The sequence below is a fragment of the Carcharhinus amblyrhynchos genome, chromosome 22 (assembly GCF_965287045.1).
Source record: "Carcharhinus amblyrhynchos chromosome 22, sCarAmb.v2.hapA, whole genome shotgun sequence".
NCBI classification, from domain to species: Eukaryota; Metazoa; Chordata; class Chondrichthyes; order Carcharhiniformes; family Carcharhinidae; genus Carcharhinus; species Carcharhinus amblyrhynchos.
The window spans coordinates 46,261,873-46,276,597 of record NC_137345.1 but is presented as its reverse complement, the minus strand read 5'-3'; the positions used below and the strand labels follow the sequence as shown (position 1 = coordinate 46,276,597).

Below are 14,725 nucleotides of genomic sequence, written 5' to 3'. Positions count from 1 at the left end.
CAAATTTCACACAAACAGTGACCTAAGCTGGGAATCGAACCAGGGTCCCTGACACTGAGAGGTAGCAATGCTAACCACTGTGCCACCCCACAGGCAAGGACATACATAGGCTGCAAGTGCTTTTATAGACATTTGAGATTGTTATAGGTTGAAAAGACAAATAACAAACTCTGGTGTGTCAGTAATACTCACCACCCCAACCATTGCTTCAGGACATAGAATTATACAACACGACCTGGGGCCATTCAGCCCAACAGGTCTATGTCAGTGTTACTGCTCCGCCTGAGCCAGCTGGAGCCTTTAGTTTATACATGTGGAGTGTACATTGGTCAGTTACACTGCTGTAGGGGAGAAGTTCTTTTTACCTGTAGCCAATGAGTGGCACAATAGCAAACAGCAATAACGCAAGGCCCACATCACTTTATCGCAGGTTCACATACAGAAATTCAGCAACAGAGCATTTGCGTGCTGAGATCATTCAACTGATAAGGCTGATGGGGCAGTCAATAAAGTAGCACTGTCCGTGAACAAGGTCACAATTCATAGCTTAGAATTACACGGCTGCAGTTATTCCAACTGCTGCTTACATCGTCCCTGTAATATCCGCAGGGTGATTCCCACAGCGCTCACAACCAGAGACATTTCCATTGCGATAAGAGAGCTGCCCTTGCACGTTGCTTTAGTGGAGTAGCACTAAGTGTGTTTGTTTTTAGATAATCTTTGCTCTGTCAGATTTTATATTCAATATCATCAATGGGAGTCCCAATAGTTCTTTGTGTAAAAGCACCACCCTATGTCGCACTGAATCATGCACAACCCAGCCTCAATCCCCCATGACTACTGAGTCTAGGGCACCAAACCACCAACCATCGTTGGCACCAATGAGGTCATGAAAGAGGAAAGTGGGGAGGGAAGGAAGGTAAGTGTCATCCAGGGTTCCAGATTGTGAACATTATTTAGTAATCATTATTGAACCAAAGCTGTGCAGATTAGGTGCAATGATTGGTCATGATAAATTGTCCCTTAGTGTCCAAAGATCTGTAGGTTCGATGGATAAGCCATGGTAAATGTATCGGGTTACAGAGATAGTGTGGGATAGAGGTTCTGGGTAAAATACTCTGTCAGGGAGTCAGTGCAGACTCGATGGGCTGAACGGCCTTTTCTGCGCTGTAGGGATTCTATGATTTAAGCCTTGGACAGATCTCAGTTGTAATGACCCAACCAGCACCCTCTGCCACCCCAATCGCCAATAACCTGGCAACATTCTGCAGCCCCAGTTTACATGGAAAAGATTGCTCTCTTAGGTGAGATCCCAAAGCATGGTTATCGCTCACAGACCAAATCACTTTGTGCAGCTCTACCTTTGGCAAATTCCTGGGAGGAGCTGCAAGGAATGAAAAAGATGGCATACAGACAATCTTAAGACTTTTGTGAAGCTAACATTATGCAAAGAGTTAACGCCTCATGGCTAAAATGCCACAGCTTCATATTGTACATAAAAACATATTTGTTTCATGTGTTTACAAGCAACACAATGAAAACTACAAAGGGCAGGCACTGGAATTCAACTCTTCACTGCTATTCATCAAATTCTATAAAAGGGGCATTGCTCGCAGCCAGGAAATTACATTAATGATTTCTTGCAGAAAAAAATTCACTAATGAGTGGTGACAATGTGTGAAACCTGGTTATTTGAAACCTAAGCATTCAGGATATTGCCAGCTTTGTAGCGTACAGGGCGTAGAGAGTGTTAAAAATTCACAAGTAATTTCAAGCAGCCAGTACACTCATTTCACTGTCAGAATTCTCCATACATCAACCCCTGCCTCCCCCACTCATTTATTAAGTAAGTGTGGATGACCTACAACCCACTCCTTTAATGAGAGGTGTCTCGCTAACACATGCAGAGCGTCTATAATGGGAAACGTCTTTTGTTCTGTACCAAGAACGTCAGCACTCAAGGTTGAACTGGGTAATATTCTGAAACAGGCGACAAGATTATTTCACTTCAGTGAATTTCCAACAGTTGTTGTAAAATACTCAGGAAAACAATCAAACTGTTTTTTTTTTAAACCTAACAGACTTAATTCTTGAGTTGTTCTATCAAGTGTACACAATGTCTGGTACTACTTTGTGTCCCTTCTAGTACTTGTCCCATTCTTACAATCAATAAATGTCAGCTAGTTAAAGCCCCATTGTCACAGTACAAGTCGTCAGATTTTTAACAGTGCTGATTTTAAATTTATCTCTGGAAGGAGTTTAACAAAGGGTTGCCTCTAGCAAACTCTGTTGTCGGAGAACTAAATGTTTATTTATTAAGCAAGGAGATGACATACATATACCGGCAAGGATGCTTCATTCACCACGTGGCAAAACAATTGATTAAAAACTGACACAGTTAGAAAAATGAGCTTTTAGTGACAGTTCAGAAGGAGATACAGCTCAGGGTGATCTATTCAGACCAGGAAATTCCAAGTTCGATCTCTGATCTTGGCCCTTTCTGGTTTATCCCCACCCAGGCAGTACCAGAACTGGCCTCAGTGCCTCTGGGTTTGGGAAAGAGGAAAATCTGCCGGGGCACCACTTCCTAACCACTACTCAATGTTGAAAGCTGCACATCTGTAAATATTGGGGCGACAGTCCCTCACAGTCAAATAGTCGCTGAGATGTAATGGTTAAGTTTATAGATGAAGAATGGCAGCTTGGGTGAGGTACCAGATCATCCCAGCACACCGAGAAACAGCACCACTCTCTTCAGGAGAAAAATAGTTAACTGAGAGTGCAGCCTTTCACTAATTTATGAGTGATTTATATTGCATCTATTAGAAATTATTCAAACAACTAAAAACATCTCACGTGCTGCACCCACTTAACATGCCATAGCTTTTTACAATGCTTTGTTGGCTCGCCTCAGCCCAGCTATCAAACCCAGTCAATCTAATGTAACAACTATAGATTTAGCTCTGTTAAACTATGCTCAAAGTGGTGCAAATTCTTGGTTAAATGTTCACTCAGCACTTTGCACAGTAATGTGTCAACATCATACTGAATAAGTCCCAGCTTGTTCAGATTACATTTTTCAGCAAATACATATGTCAAAAGGCCAGCTAATAAACCATAGACTAAAAACACATTGCAGTGTTTGTTTTGCTATTGTTACAATGTCAGCAGACGCAAGTAAAACAGGATCTGAAAAGCCAGATTTGAGTATGTGTTCGCAAGTATTGTACTGTGTCTGTGCTGGCTGGATCTCTGACAAGCCAGCTGATTATTTAATTTTCTACTGACTTACAGTTTGCAAGACAATGAGCCAATTATAAATCAATTAACTGGCATCTCTCTTGCTCCTATGTAAATATGTGAAGAATATCGAATGTTGAATTCACCCAACAGCGAATAATGACACTCTGTGGAAATATCAGATATACTGTTCTGATTCTTACATCTGCTATTGTAGCTATTATGGGCAGTCAGTTTGCCTTAAATGTACAGCAATTATCGACAACTAGAATTCATTCAGTAAACCCCTGACAAACCCCTGGACCCACACAGACCTGTGATGCATTCCCCCCTTACAACTTTTTTAAAAATGTGCACAGATGACAAACTTTTGCCAGGCTGGAATGAGAAAGAGAGGATACCCCTGACATGTCATGTTTGAAGGTTAGTGCTTTACGTGAGGATAAGAGATCATAATTAAAATACTTCAAAGATTGTCAGCTTTCCCCCCAAGATATTTAAGTGAATCCAGGTCACTCCAACATTTAAAAGTCAGTCACAAGCTGGTTTTAAACTGGACCCAAATTGCAAAAAAAAATTATGCTGCCGAGTTTGCCTTTTCTTTCTCCCTTCAGCAGAATTTTTCATCTTATTCAAACACATGCCGTGTCCCTCACACACAAATCCCTGGCACAATCAAACCTCTCTGGAGTCCTGCCTCCATTCCATGAGTAAAGGATGAACGGATTCACAGAAGGGGAAAATATAGATTTAAAGTGAAGGTGTGGGTTGGAGGAGGAAGAAGAGACTCTCAGGGCTTCCTTACCTTGGTTAGCCTTGCTTCCAGCGGTGTTGAGTGCGTTCAGGAACATGAGTAGCAAACAGTAGCAGCCGGACAGACGGACAGTCCCCATTCTGCTCCGCATTTTTTCAGATGGATCTGTCTGAGAAGGGGATGAGGCTCGATATTTTTCTCCCCTCCCCACTGTTCCCCCCCCCCTCCCCTCCTCCTTCTCCCTCTCCCCTCCTGAAAGTACAGATGGAAAGAGCCTGAGTGGGAGCCTGCGAGTCAGTCAGATCGCCCTCTGTGGGATTAGAAAGATGTGTTCTGTCCTAGTCATTGCTTTCACACTGGGATATGGGAGGGAGCGAGTGGAGGTGAGGAGGGGAGGGGGGGGGTGTGAGTGAACACACACACACACAGAGAGAGGGGGGGATCAGAGATGGGGAAGAGTCTCTCAATCTCACACTCAATCCGAAAGAGGGAAAGAAAGGGAGGACGGGGGTGTGTGTGGGAGGAGGGAGACACAGCTTCCAGTCTCTGCAGGAATTTACAATCCCAAAAACATTCCTGCTGGGGGAAGACAGAGAGAAAAGGCTGGAGGAGGACTTCCAATCTCCATGGAAACGGCTTCTGTGGGATCAGGAGGTCAGGACAGGACCATGTGCAATCAATGGATCGATAAAAGCAGGATCATGTCGCTGGGCAAGCCGAGCCATTAGAAAATGCATAAATCCTGCCCCAGCTGAATGGACCCAGAGAGTGGCGCCGCCAGCACAGTCACTGCTACTCAGAAAGACACCCTCACACTGCAACACAAGTTCAATGTTCCCTTTTATTTTATTAGGGGCAAATGTATCTTTTATTTCTCCCCCCCCCCCACAAAAACAGCACACAATTCCAATTAAACAGCCAGCCCTGCTATGGAAGTGGGAACTTGAACTAGCGAGCAGACACTTCAAAACTCAAAAAAATGCACCGGCAATTTAAAAAGTTCAAACGGGGTCACCCTGCGGGGAGACTCTCTCTCCAATTAGTGAGCATGTCCCTGTATTGAAGTATTGAAATAAGTCCGATTATACTGTGTCCCCGCCGTGCAGCCGATTCACACACAGGACAGCTCACTCCATGCCCCCAGTTCTGATTCCCACACTGCGCGCTGCTAGCGCCACTTTCTCTCCATCTCTCACACTTTTGACAACAACGCTATGTTGTTATTTTCTCTCTCTCCCCACCCCAGCACCTTAACTGCAAAGTGTCAAAGTCCACGCAATGATAATGTCACAGTGACAGACAGACAGGTGAGGAGTTGGCCAGGAATAAGGGATTCAGAGCCTCACGATTCCCTGTCTGGGAGACAACTTTTAAAAGTTTATTAGTCACAAGTAGGCTTACATTAACACTGCAATGAAGTTACTATGAAAATCCCCTAGCTGCCACACTCCGGCGCCTGTTCGGGTACACTGAGGGAGAATTTAGCACCCAACCAGCACGTCTTTCAGACTGTGGGAGGAAGCTGGAGCACACGGAAGAAACCCACGCAGACACGGGGAGAATGTACATACTCCACACAGAGTGACCCAAGCCAGGAATTGTACCTGGATCCATAGTGCTGTGAGGCAGCACCGCTAACCGCTGCCACCATACCACCCCACCTAGATATCTAGGTGGGCAGAGTAACCAGCAACTGTCACCCCTCCCCACCCACCAAAGCAGCGTTTATTGTCACTCTCACTCCAGCCCAGTGAGTAAAAACAATGGACATCTTTGAAGAAGGCAGTGTATTTATTTTGTTTCAAAGATTATGAAATGCTTCTGGAAAGAATTATTTATAATCACTTTTAATTTAAAATACACACATCATCTCTCTGTCACTTCCCAATGTCCATTAAATTAGGAACTCACTGCTGTTAAACAATATAATATCTGGCTGGAAAATGAAAACCTAAAAGAATTGAAGTTTCTAATCTAGAAGCTGCTGTTCTTAAGGGAATTTTGGTACATTGTACAATCTTGTTATCTTGGGGGCAGACAATTTATAGTATCACATCGCTGCCAGAATATAGCGTGATTGATTAGGATTAAGTAACAATATACATGATTGGACAAGCCAGTTTTTTAAAGTTCACTTATTAGTGTCACAGATAGACTTATATTAACACTACAATGACGTTACTGTGAAAATCCCCTAGTTGCCACACTCTGTTGCTTGTTCAGGTACACTGAGGGAGAATTTAGCATGGCCAATCCACCCAACCGGCACATCTTTTGGACTGGAGAGAACCGGAGCAGCCAGAGGAAACTAGTGCGGGGAGAATGTGCAGATTTACACAGACAGTGAGTGATCCACACTAGGAATTGAACCCAGGTCCCTGGCACTGTGAGGCAGCAGTGCTAATCACTGTGCCACTGATTGAACTTTAAACTTTATGGGGAGGTGTGCATTATTTTAAATCAGAATAAGCAAAGGATTTATGACAGTGATTATTTGTGTGCGCAAGTGCAAGTCCATGCACTTATGTGTATGTACATGTGGATATGTGCGTGTTTGTCTGGATGGATATGTGTGTGTGTGTGTGTGTGTGTGTGTGTGTGTGTGTGTGTGTGTCAGATAAGGGTAGATCGGGCTTTATGAGGATATCCACCAAAGTGAGATGACCTTCGGATATTAACTGTCCATGCTCAGATAAAATGAACGACTTACCTGGCAAGGAATAAGTAAGCAGAATAAAATGAACAGAGGCTGTGAGTCAAAGTGAATGAGGTGAGGGGAAGTGAAGGCTACGAGACAAAGGGAGAACAATAGTTTCTATTTTGCTTTATTGTGTCACCCTGAGATCAGTCAGAATTTTCCCCAAGGTTTTGAGTTTGACGAACCTAGCAGAGAGTTTCCTTCTGTAGACCAAAGATGTGCGGGTTAGGTTGATTGGCCATGCTAAATTGACTCTAGTGTCAGGGCGATTAGCAGGGTGAGGGGAATATGTTCTGGGTGGGATTGTGGTCACTGTAGACTCGATGGGCCAAATGGCCTCCTTCTGCACTGTATTCTAAGTATAAAGATTCTAAGTATCTTGTGCAAATACAAATATCGATTTGCTACAATAGCAAACATAATGATTAGTTACAATATCGCAAAATTATTTGGGATTTTAAAAATGGCCTTTTCAGAACAATGACGTTTCAGGATGATTTTCTAATTGTGGAGCACAGTGTGTGGATTACTGGAAATAGTCACTATTACCAAGTGACATCTCTCAGGGATGGCTGTGCATACAGCTCCTGAGTCCACAACACATACCCTTGCTTTATTGTGCTAAACGTTAGAGAGAAGAAACATCTGAGTGGGGCCTAATTGGATGCTGGCTCTCTTAATCAATGCATTACTGATCGATCGGTTTGAGACCATATGCTGCAGAGTGAGAAAGGATCCCTCTGAGGCAGGGCTGCACATCATCAACTACAAACCCATTGATTCAGACATTGACCAGTACACGGGACCAAACAGCACTGTCAGCAAATCATCCAGTGATTTTCCAAGGGCAGGAATCACACAATGAAACTAAATTTGGACTGAAGGTAGAATTCCCAGCAAATGTGTTAAATATCCACCCCAGTTACAGCACATGGGTTATTTATCACCAGTTATAGCGCATGGGTTATTTATCACCAGTTATAGCACGTGGGCTATTTATCACCAGTTATAGCACGCGGGTTATTTATCACCAGTTATAGCACGTGGGTTATTTATCACCAGTTATAGCACGTGGGTTATTTATCACCAGTTATAGCACGTGGGTTATTTATCACCAGTTATAGCACGCGGGTTATTTATCACCAGTTATAGCACGCGGGTTATTTATCACCAGTTATAGCACAGTTATAGCACACGGGTTATTTATCACCAGTTATAGCACGCGGGTTATTTATCACCAGTTATAGCACGCGGGTTACTTATCACCTGTTATAGCACGCGGGTTATTTATCACCAGTTACAGCACATGGGTTATTTATCACCAGTTATAGCACGTGGGTTATTTATCACCAGTTATAGCACGTGGGTTATTTATCACCAGTTATAGCACGTGGGTTATTTATCACCAGTTATAGCACGCGGGTTATTTATCACCAGTTATAGCACGCGGGTTATTTATCACCAGTTATAGCACGCGGGTTACTTATCACCAGTTATAGCACGTGGGTTATTTATCACCTGTTATAGCACGCGGGTTACTTATCACCAGTTATAGCACATGGGTTATTTATCACCAGTTATAGCACGCGGGTTATTTATCACCAGTTATAGCACGTGGGTTATTTATCACCAGTTATAGCACGCAGGTTACTTATCACCAGTTATAGCACATGGGTTATTTATCACCAGTTATAGCACGCGGGTTATTTATCACCAGTTATAGCACGTGGGTTATTTATTACCAGTTATAGCACGCGGGTTATTTATCACCAGTTGTAGCACGTGGGTTATTTATCACCTGTTATAGCACATGGGTTATTTATCACCAGTTATAGCACGTGGGTTATTTATCACCAGTTATAGCACGTGGGTTATTTATCACCTGTTATAGCACATGGGTTATTTATCACAGTTATAGCACGTGGGTTATTTATCACCTGTTATAGCACATGGGTTATTTATCACCAGTTATAACACACGGGTTATTTATCACCAATTTTGGCACGTGGGTTATTTATCACCAGTTATAGCACATGGGTTATTTATCACCAGTTATAACATGTGGGTTATTTATCACCAGTTATAGCACATGGGTTATTTATCACCTGTTATAGCACATGGGTTATTTATCACAGTTATAGCATGTGGGTTATTTATCACCTGTTATAGCACATGGGTTATTTATCACCAGTTATAACACACGGGTTATTTATCACCAATTTTAGCACGTGGGTTATTTATCACCAGTTATAACACATGGGTTATTTATCACCCATTATAGCAAATGGCTTATTTATCACCATTGTCACTGGAAGCAAAGATACTATTTCTAAATGCTACATCTGAAATCAGTGTCAAATCCCCTGAGTTCTTCAGTTTCCTCCCACAGTCCGAAAGATGTGCTGGTTAAGTACACTAGGCATGCTAAATTTACCCTCAGTGTATCTGAATAGGTGCCGGAGTGTGGCAACTAAAGGATTTTCACAATTACTTAAATGCATATTAATGTAAGCCTACTTGTGACAATGCCGGATGCACAGTTGTTAGCACAGGTGCCTCACAGCACCTGGGACCCGGGTTTGATTCCCAGCTTGGGTAACTGTCTGTGTGAGTTTGCATGTTCTCCCTGTGCCTGTGTGTGGGTTTCCTCTGGGTGCTCTGGCTTCCCCCCACAGTCGGAAAGACGTGCTGGTTAGGGTGAATTGGCCGTGCTAAATTCTCCCTCAGTGTACCCAAACAGGCACCAAAGACTAGGGGATTTTCACAGGAACTTCACTGAAAAGTGAAGGTAAGCCTGCCTGTGACCCATAAACTTTAAGTTTTAATAAATAAACCTGAATACTTTAAATTTCAAATGACTTGTTGAAGCAAAGTAATTCTCCATGCAACTGGTGACTATTTTTGAAGAGGATTGACAATTTCTGTGCTTAGCAGCCTGAGGGAAAGAACTGTGCAAACAATTATTATCCCCCTTCACATTCTCACCGTCAGCACCGTTCTCTCCCACTCATGGACTAGATATAAAGTGAAGCTTTCCTCTAGTTCAGCCCCAAATATCCTTCTTAGCCTTGACCTCAGGAGAGCAGCCGTTTATAACAGCAGTGTCAATTTTCGCCTTCCCTCATCAACCATCATTGTAGCCTGTCTGAATGAGTTAACAATTTAGTGTTAATGGATGGTGATTTGTTGGTAATTTAATACAGCTTTATGCACGGGGATGGTAACTAAAAGGGTAAATCCACTGCAGCCCCCCCCCCCCCCCTCCACCCCACCACCACCTCCCTAGTTTTTTAATCTATTTCTTTGTGTCGTCGGCCCCTGCAGGCCCCTCACCGACAGCAGCTGTGGGGGAGGAATGTAACCTTTTCCGAATAAGCCACTAATTTCAGAACTTGCTATCTGAAAGTCTTTGACGGTCGCCCGAAGATGGCTTTCCCCGCCTGTTCCTTTCTCATCTGTAAGGGGACGGGTCTGGTTTCTCCACACTAACATGCTCAAGAGCAGGAATTCACCAAAGGTGGAAGTGGTGATATAAGACACTTATTTCACACACCAGCATGGTTTAATAATGCGACAGCAGTCATTTAAAGCGTTCTTGGCAAATGAACAAGTTAATCGCATACATAGATGCTGTGAAATGTATTCAGTTTCAGACCATTCTGATTCAAATTCAATGTGATCCAATATAATTGCAGTTTTGGAGATAGTCTCAAATAAATACACTGTGGCAGTAACCCATACAGTGGCTGGCTAATCACAATTGTAACGGACTGTTCAAGGAGCTATAACAGTAATGTTACAGAAGCAAAGTTTATTACAGCAGTAATACTCTATTACAATAGCTAGATACTGTTGTGCGGTTTGTTAGAGCACACACATTCTATGAGAGGAGGTAACCAGTGTTATGGGGTTTGATACACAGTACAGCTCTACTACAACACAGAGGTATTCTCTAGGATTTGCTACAGCAATAATATTGTGTTATTATAATTGCCTTCCGCAGGTACACGGGATTTTAATCTTCTGCTTTGATGCTAAATGAATTCCAACACAACTGTCATAGATTCTATAAATTGGTCCCATAATTTTTAATTCAGGGAAAATCTGGTTTCAACTCTCAATCAAGTGTGGGGTAGAAAGTTTTTTTGATCAATGAATCCCAAATTCTCATCTCCAAAATATTTTACTTGTAAGAAGGTTCCCGAATCACGCAAGCTCAAGGTATTTGGGTGCTTGCTGATAAAGGACGCGTCCCAGCAAGACCGATGCCACCCTGTTGGCATCTGTTGCACCTGAAAATGTTGTAGGGTTTTTCAGAATCTGCAGCACGCTGTCAGTAGTCAGCGACAATCCAATATGGTGAGTGGTGCTGATGGCTATCAGTGTCTATACTTGCAGTGGCCTGTGGCTAGATTCTAATCAGTATTCTGCTGTCTTAAGTTGGCGTATCCCATTGAGGCTGAATCAGATACATTAGCTTAACCCTTACATAACCACTCAGTATCATGTGTTAAAGCAGCTGTATGGAATCCTGCACTATTACATTTGTCCTCACAGGAATGCAAAATGATGCAGTTGGGAATCCTTTGATGTAAAAGATCCCCCATTTCCACAACGCAAGAATCGCAGCTTCCATCAAGGTCCAAATCCAAAGAATAAAGTTTTTGTCAAAAGTCACCATGTTGACAGCTCCAAATTGTTAACTTCTGCTGGAATTTCAGGAACTACAAAAATAACAATTAAAATATCACCATCACACAGCCATTATCGGACTATGTCAATCACACTCAGGCATCCTTTTGTTCACCACTGGGAAAGGTTCTCATCCACAATAGGCCAACTCTGGCATCAACACTAATGTCTGACAGCTGCATTCTCAGGAGTTCCAATGTATGAATTAAAGATTACATTGAGCCTCGAGGTGTCTTCTTGTGTGGATATAAAAGACCCCATGGCACTATTTGGAACAGCGTGTCAGAGTGCTCCCTGGTCAATCATTCAAACCAACACCTGAAGCAACTTATCTGGTCATTACTACACTGTTTGTGGGATCTTGCTGTATGCACTTTGACCACCGAGTTTCTAACATTACAAGAGTGACAGTACTTCAAAAGTTCTGCATTGGCTGTAAAGTGCTCTGGGATCTGGTTCTATACAAATGTAAGCATTCTTTCTGGTTGTATCACAGCCTGGTGTGCCCCCTGCTGTGCCCTAGACCGCAAGGAACTCTGAAAGGCCTTGAATGTAGCCCAATCCATCACGCAAACCAGCCTCCCCATCCATTGACTCTGTCTACTGCCTGCTGCCTTGGCAAAGCAGCTAACATAACTAAGGATCCCACGAACCCTAGACATTGTCTCTTCCACCTTTTTCCAGGAAAAAGGTACAAAAGTCTGTGGTCATGTACCAGCTGACTCGAGAACAGCTTCTTCCCTGTTGCTGTCAGACTTTTGAATGGACCTACCTCACATTAAGTTGACCTTTCTCTACACCCTAGCTAAGAGGATAACACTACATTCTGCACTCTCTCATTTTCTTCTCTATGAACGATATGCTTTGTATAGTGTGCAAGAAACAATACTTTTCACTGTATGATAATACATGTGACAATAATAAATCAAATCGAATCATAAGCCTTTCATTTTATTAGTTACAGTTAAATCACACAAGAAGCGAATAACTTTAATCTCATATCCTCCTTGCCTCCAAATTCTTCCCTTAAAAAAGAAAGAGCTGGTAAGTCTGCATCCTGTTACAATGCTGAGAATAATTAAGAGTTTTCCAGTCAAGAGCATGTCCCTTGCAGGTTTTTATTTTGACCAACTTATCAAAATCAGAAGGCAGTGGCCTTCTCTGCTGACCTTCAGTTATCTCTTCTTCCTGAACTTTTTAAAACTTGTTATGGGATGTGAGTATCACTGGCTGGGCCAGCATTTGTTAGCTATCCCTAATTGCCCTTGAGATGGTGGTAGTGAGTTGCTTTCTTGAACCGCTGCAGTCCGTGTGGTGCAGGTGCACCCACAGTGCAGTTTGGGAAGGAGTTTCAGGATTTTGACCTGAACAGTGAATGACTAGCAATATATTTCCAATTCTAGTTGGAGGATGACTTGCAGAAGAACCTGGCGGCATTTCCAAGTGGCTGATGCCCTTATCCTTCTAGACAGTAGAAGTTGTGTGTGTGGAAGGTTGGGTCAAACAAGCCTCAGTGAGTTTCTGCAATCCTTCTTGTAGATGGTACTCACCGTGTGCTGGAGGTGGAGGAATGAACATTTGAGATGGTGAATGGGGTGTGAATCAAGTGGGCTGTTTTATCCTGGATGGTGTCAGCTTGTTGACTTGTTAGAGCTGTACTCACCCAGGCAAGGGGAAATTATCCCTTTATGTTCCTGACTCGTGCGTTATAGCTGGTGGAAAAGCATTGGGATTCGGGAGGTGAGTTATTCACCACAGAATTCCCAAACCCTGACCTTTGCTGTCATTGACATTGTCTGAGTGGATGGTGTGGGAGAGAAGAGGAATGCACACACATCACGGTACTTCATTACTGCAAGCATGTTATTACGGTCTGGTTAGGGTCACAGGCCTCCAGTTTGAAAAACAATTCTCTACAACCATCCTGTGGCTTCTGTCAAGAAGCCAATTTTGTATCCATTTAGATCCTGTGAGATTTAATCTTATGCAACAACCTTCTATGTGGTAGGTTTATGAGTTCCCTCAAAAGCCAACTTGGATTGCCTCAATAACTGCTCACCTTCCATTGAGACAATCTCTCCTCCTTAGACGGTGTTCCATGGGGGTTCACAAAGCTGCATTCTTGCCTCTAATTATCAATGCACTTCCAACTGGAAAATTAGCACTGCCCCTGTGTTTCTCCAATTTCCAGTCTCTCGGTCTAAATGGCTCCCAAAATTTGTCTGAACGTTAACTGCTGTTCACTCCAGTGACATTTTCCCATCCCGCTGTAGTGAATGGGATGGTTGGCTGCCAAGTTCTCCGGTCTCGCTGCAGTGGGAGCTTGGCGTGATCGGGCGGTAAGATCAAACCCCATGTCTCCAGCTAAGCTATCCCACCTGCTGTTTAACGGCTCCATCTCTCCCACTCTGACTCTATTAGGGGTAACGCTGTAAACTGCCACTTTCTTTTAGGTGTTCTGGTAATCCCCAGATTATAATTACCTTCACAATCACAACCTTCCCCAACTAAACATTATTTCTAAGACATGAACATGAGTTATGAACCAGATATTCACCACAATCTAGAAACAGGTGACATAGTTGGATCCATGGAGAGGAAAGGTGAAGAGAAGGAAGATATTTGGCACCTGATAGACCATGGGCTGTAGTTACTATGGAGTAAAAAAACAGACATGGATCAGCAGGGACATGGACTAAGATAATACAATACAATCTACCCTGGATCATATGTCCCACTGTCATTTTAAAGGTGCACAAGCATAAAACTGATTTGATTCATTTAATAATCATGGAAATTGACTCAACTATGGGGATATACGGTTACCAAGTGAACACATTATGATGGAGGGCGAGGATTGCTTTTCCACACATTCCTCCGTCAACCAATATCATGTCGACGATCGATGAAAGACTTGAATAAGGCACTCACTGTGTTAAAATGGGCAGCACGGGCTTATAGGGCCAAAGGGCCTGTTTCCTGTGCTGTTCTTTGTTCTTTGTTATCACCAAAAAAGACCACCTGGCCATTTATCCCAGTTTGTGGGACAGTCCCAGTCAGGCTTGCTGCCACACCTGAAACACTTTGAAATGAACATCAATCCTATTAATCAGTAGCCCAGATTTTGTAGGCAACTCTGATGGCAAGTTGAGAACCTTCACAGCTATTGCTTCTACGAAACTGGCCACAACCTCAGAATTTAGGGTAGGATTAATGGTGAGAACGTTAGTGTAGAAATCTGTGATCTATTGCACATCAAAGGGCTGTGCTGGAAGCCTTCAACAGAGCAGTCGATCAGTGAAATCAGTGGACATGATCGGAATTTCCCTCCCATCATCGTT

At 43.0% G+C, this 14,725-nt stretch overlaps 1 protein-coding gene across 1 annotated transcript in view; it reads right to left on the bottom strand.

The window, feature by feature from the left end:
- LOC145357116 (signal peptide, CUB and EGF-like domain-containing protein 3) overlaps nt 1-4,185 on the bottom strand; it is a 347,330-nt gene extending 343,145 nt beyond the window's left edge. The window contains exon 1 of the mRNA XM_080210261.1: nt 4,046-4,185. Coding sequence (XP_080066387.1) covers nt 4,046-4,145 — 100 coding nt within the window. The 5' untranslated portion in view covers nt 4,146-4,185. The remainder of the gene's footprint in view (nt 1-4,045) is intronic.
- Between the last annotated feature and the right edge of the window lie 10,540 nt (nt 4,186-14,725).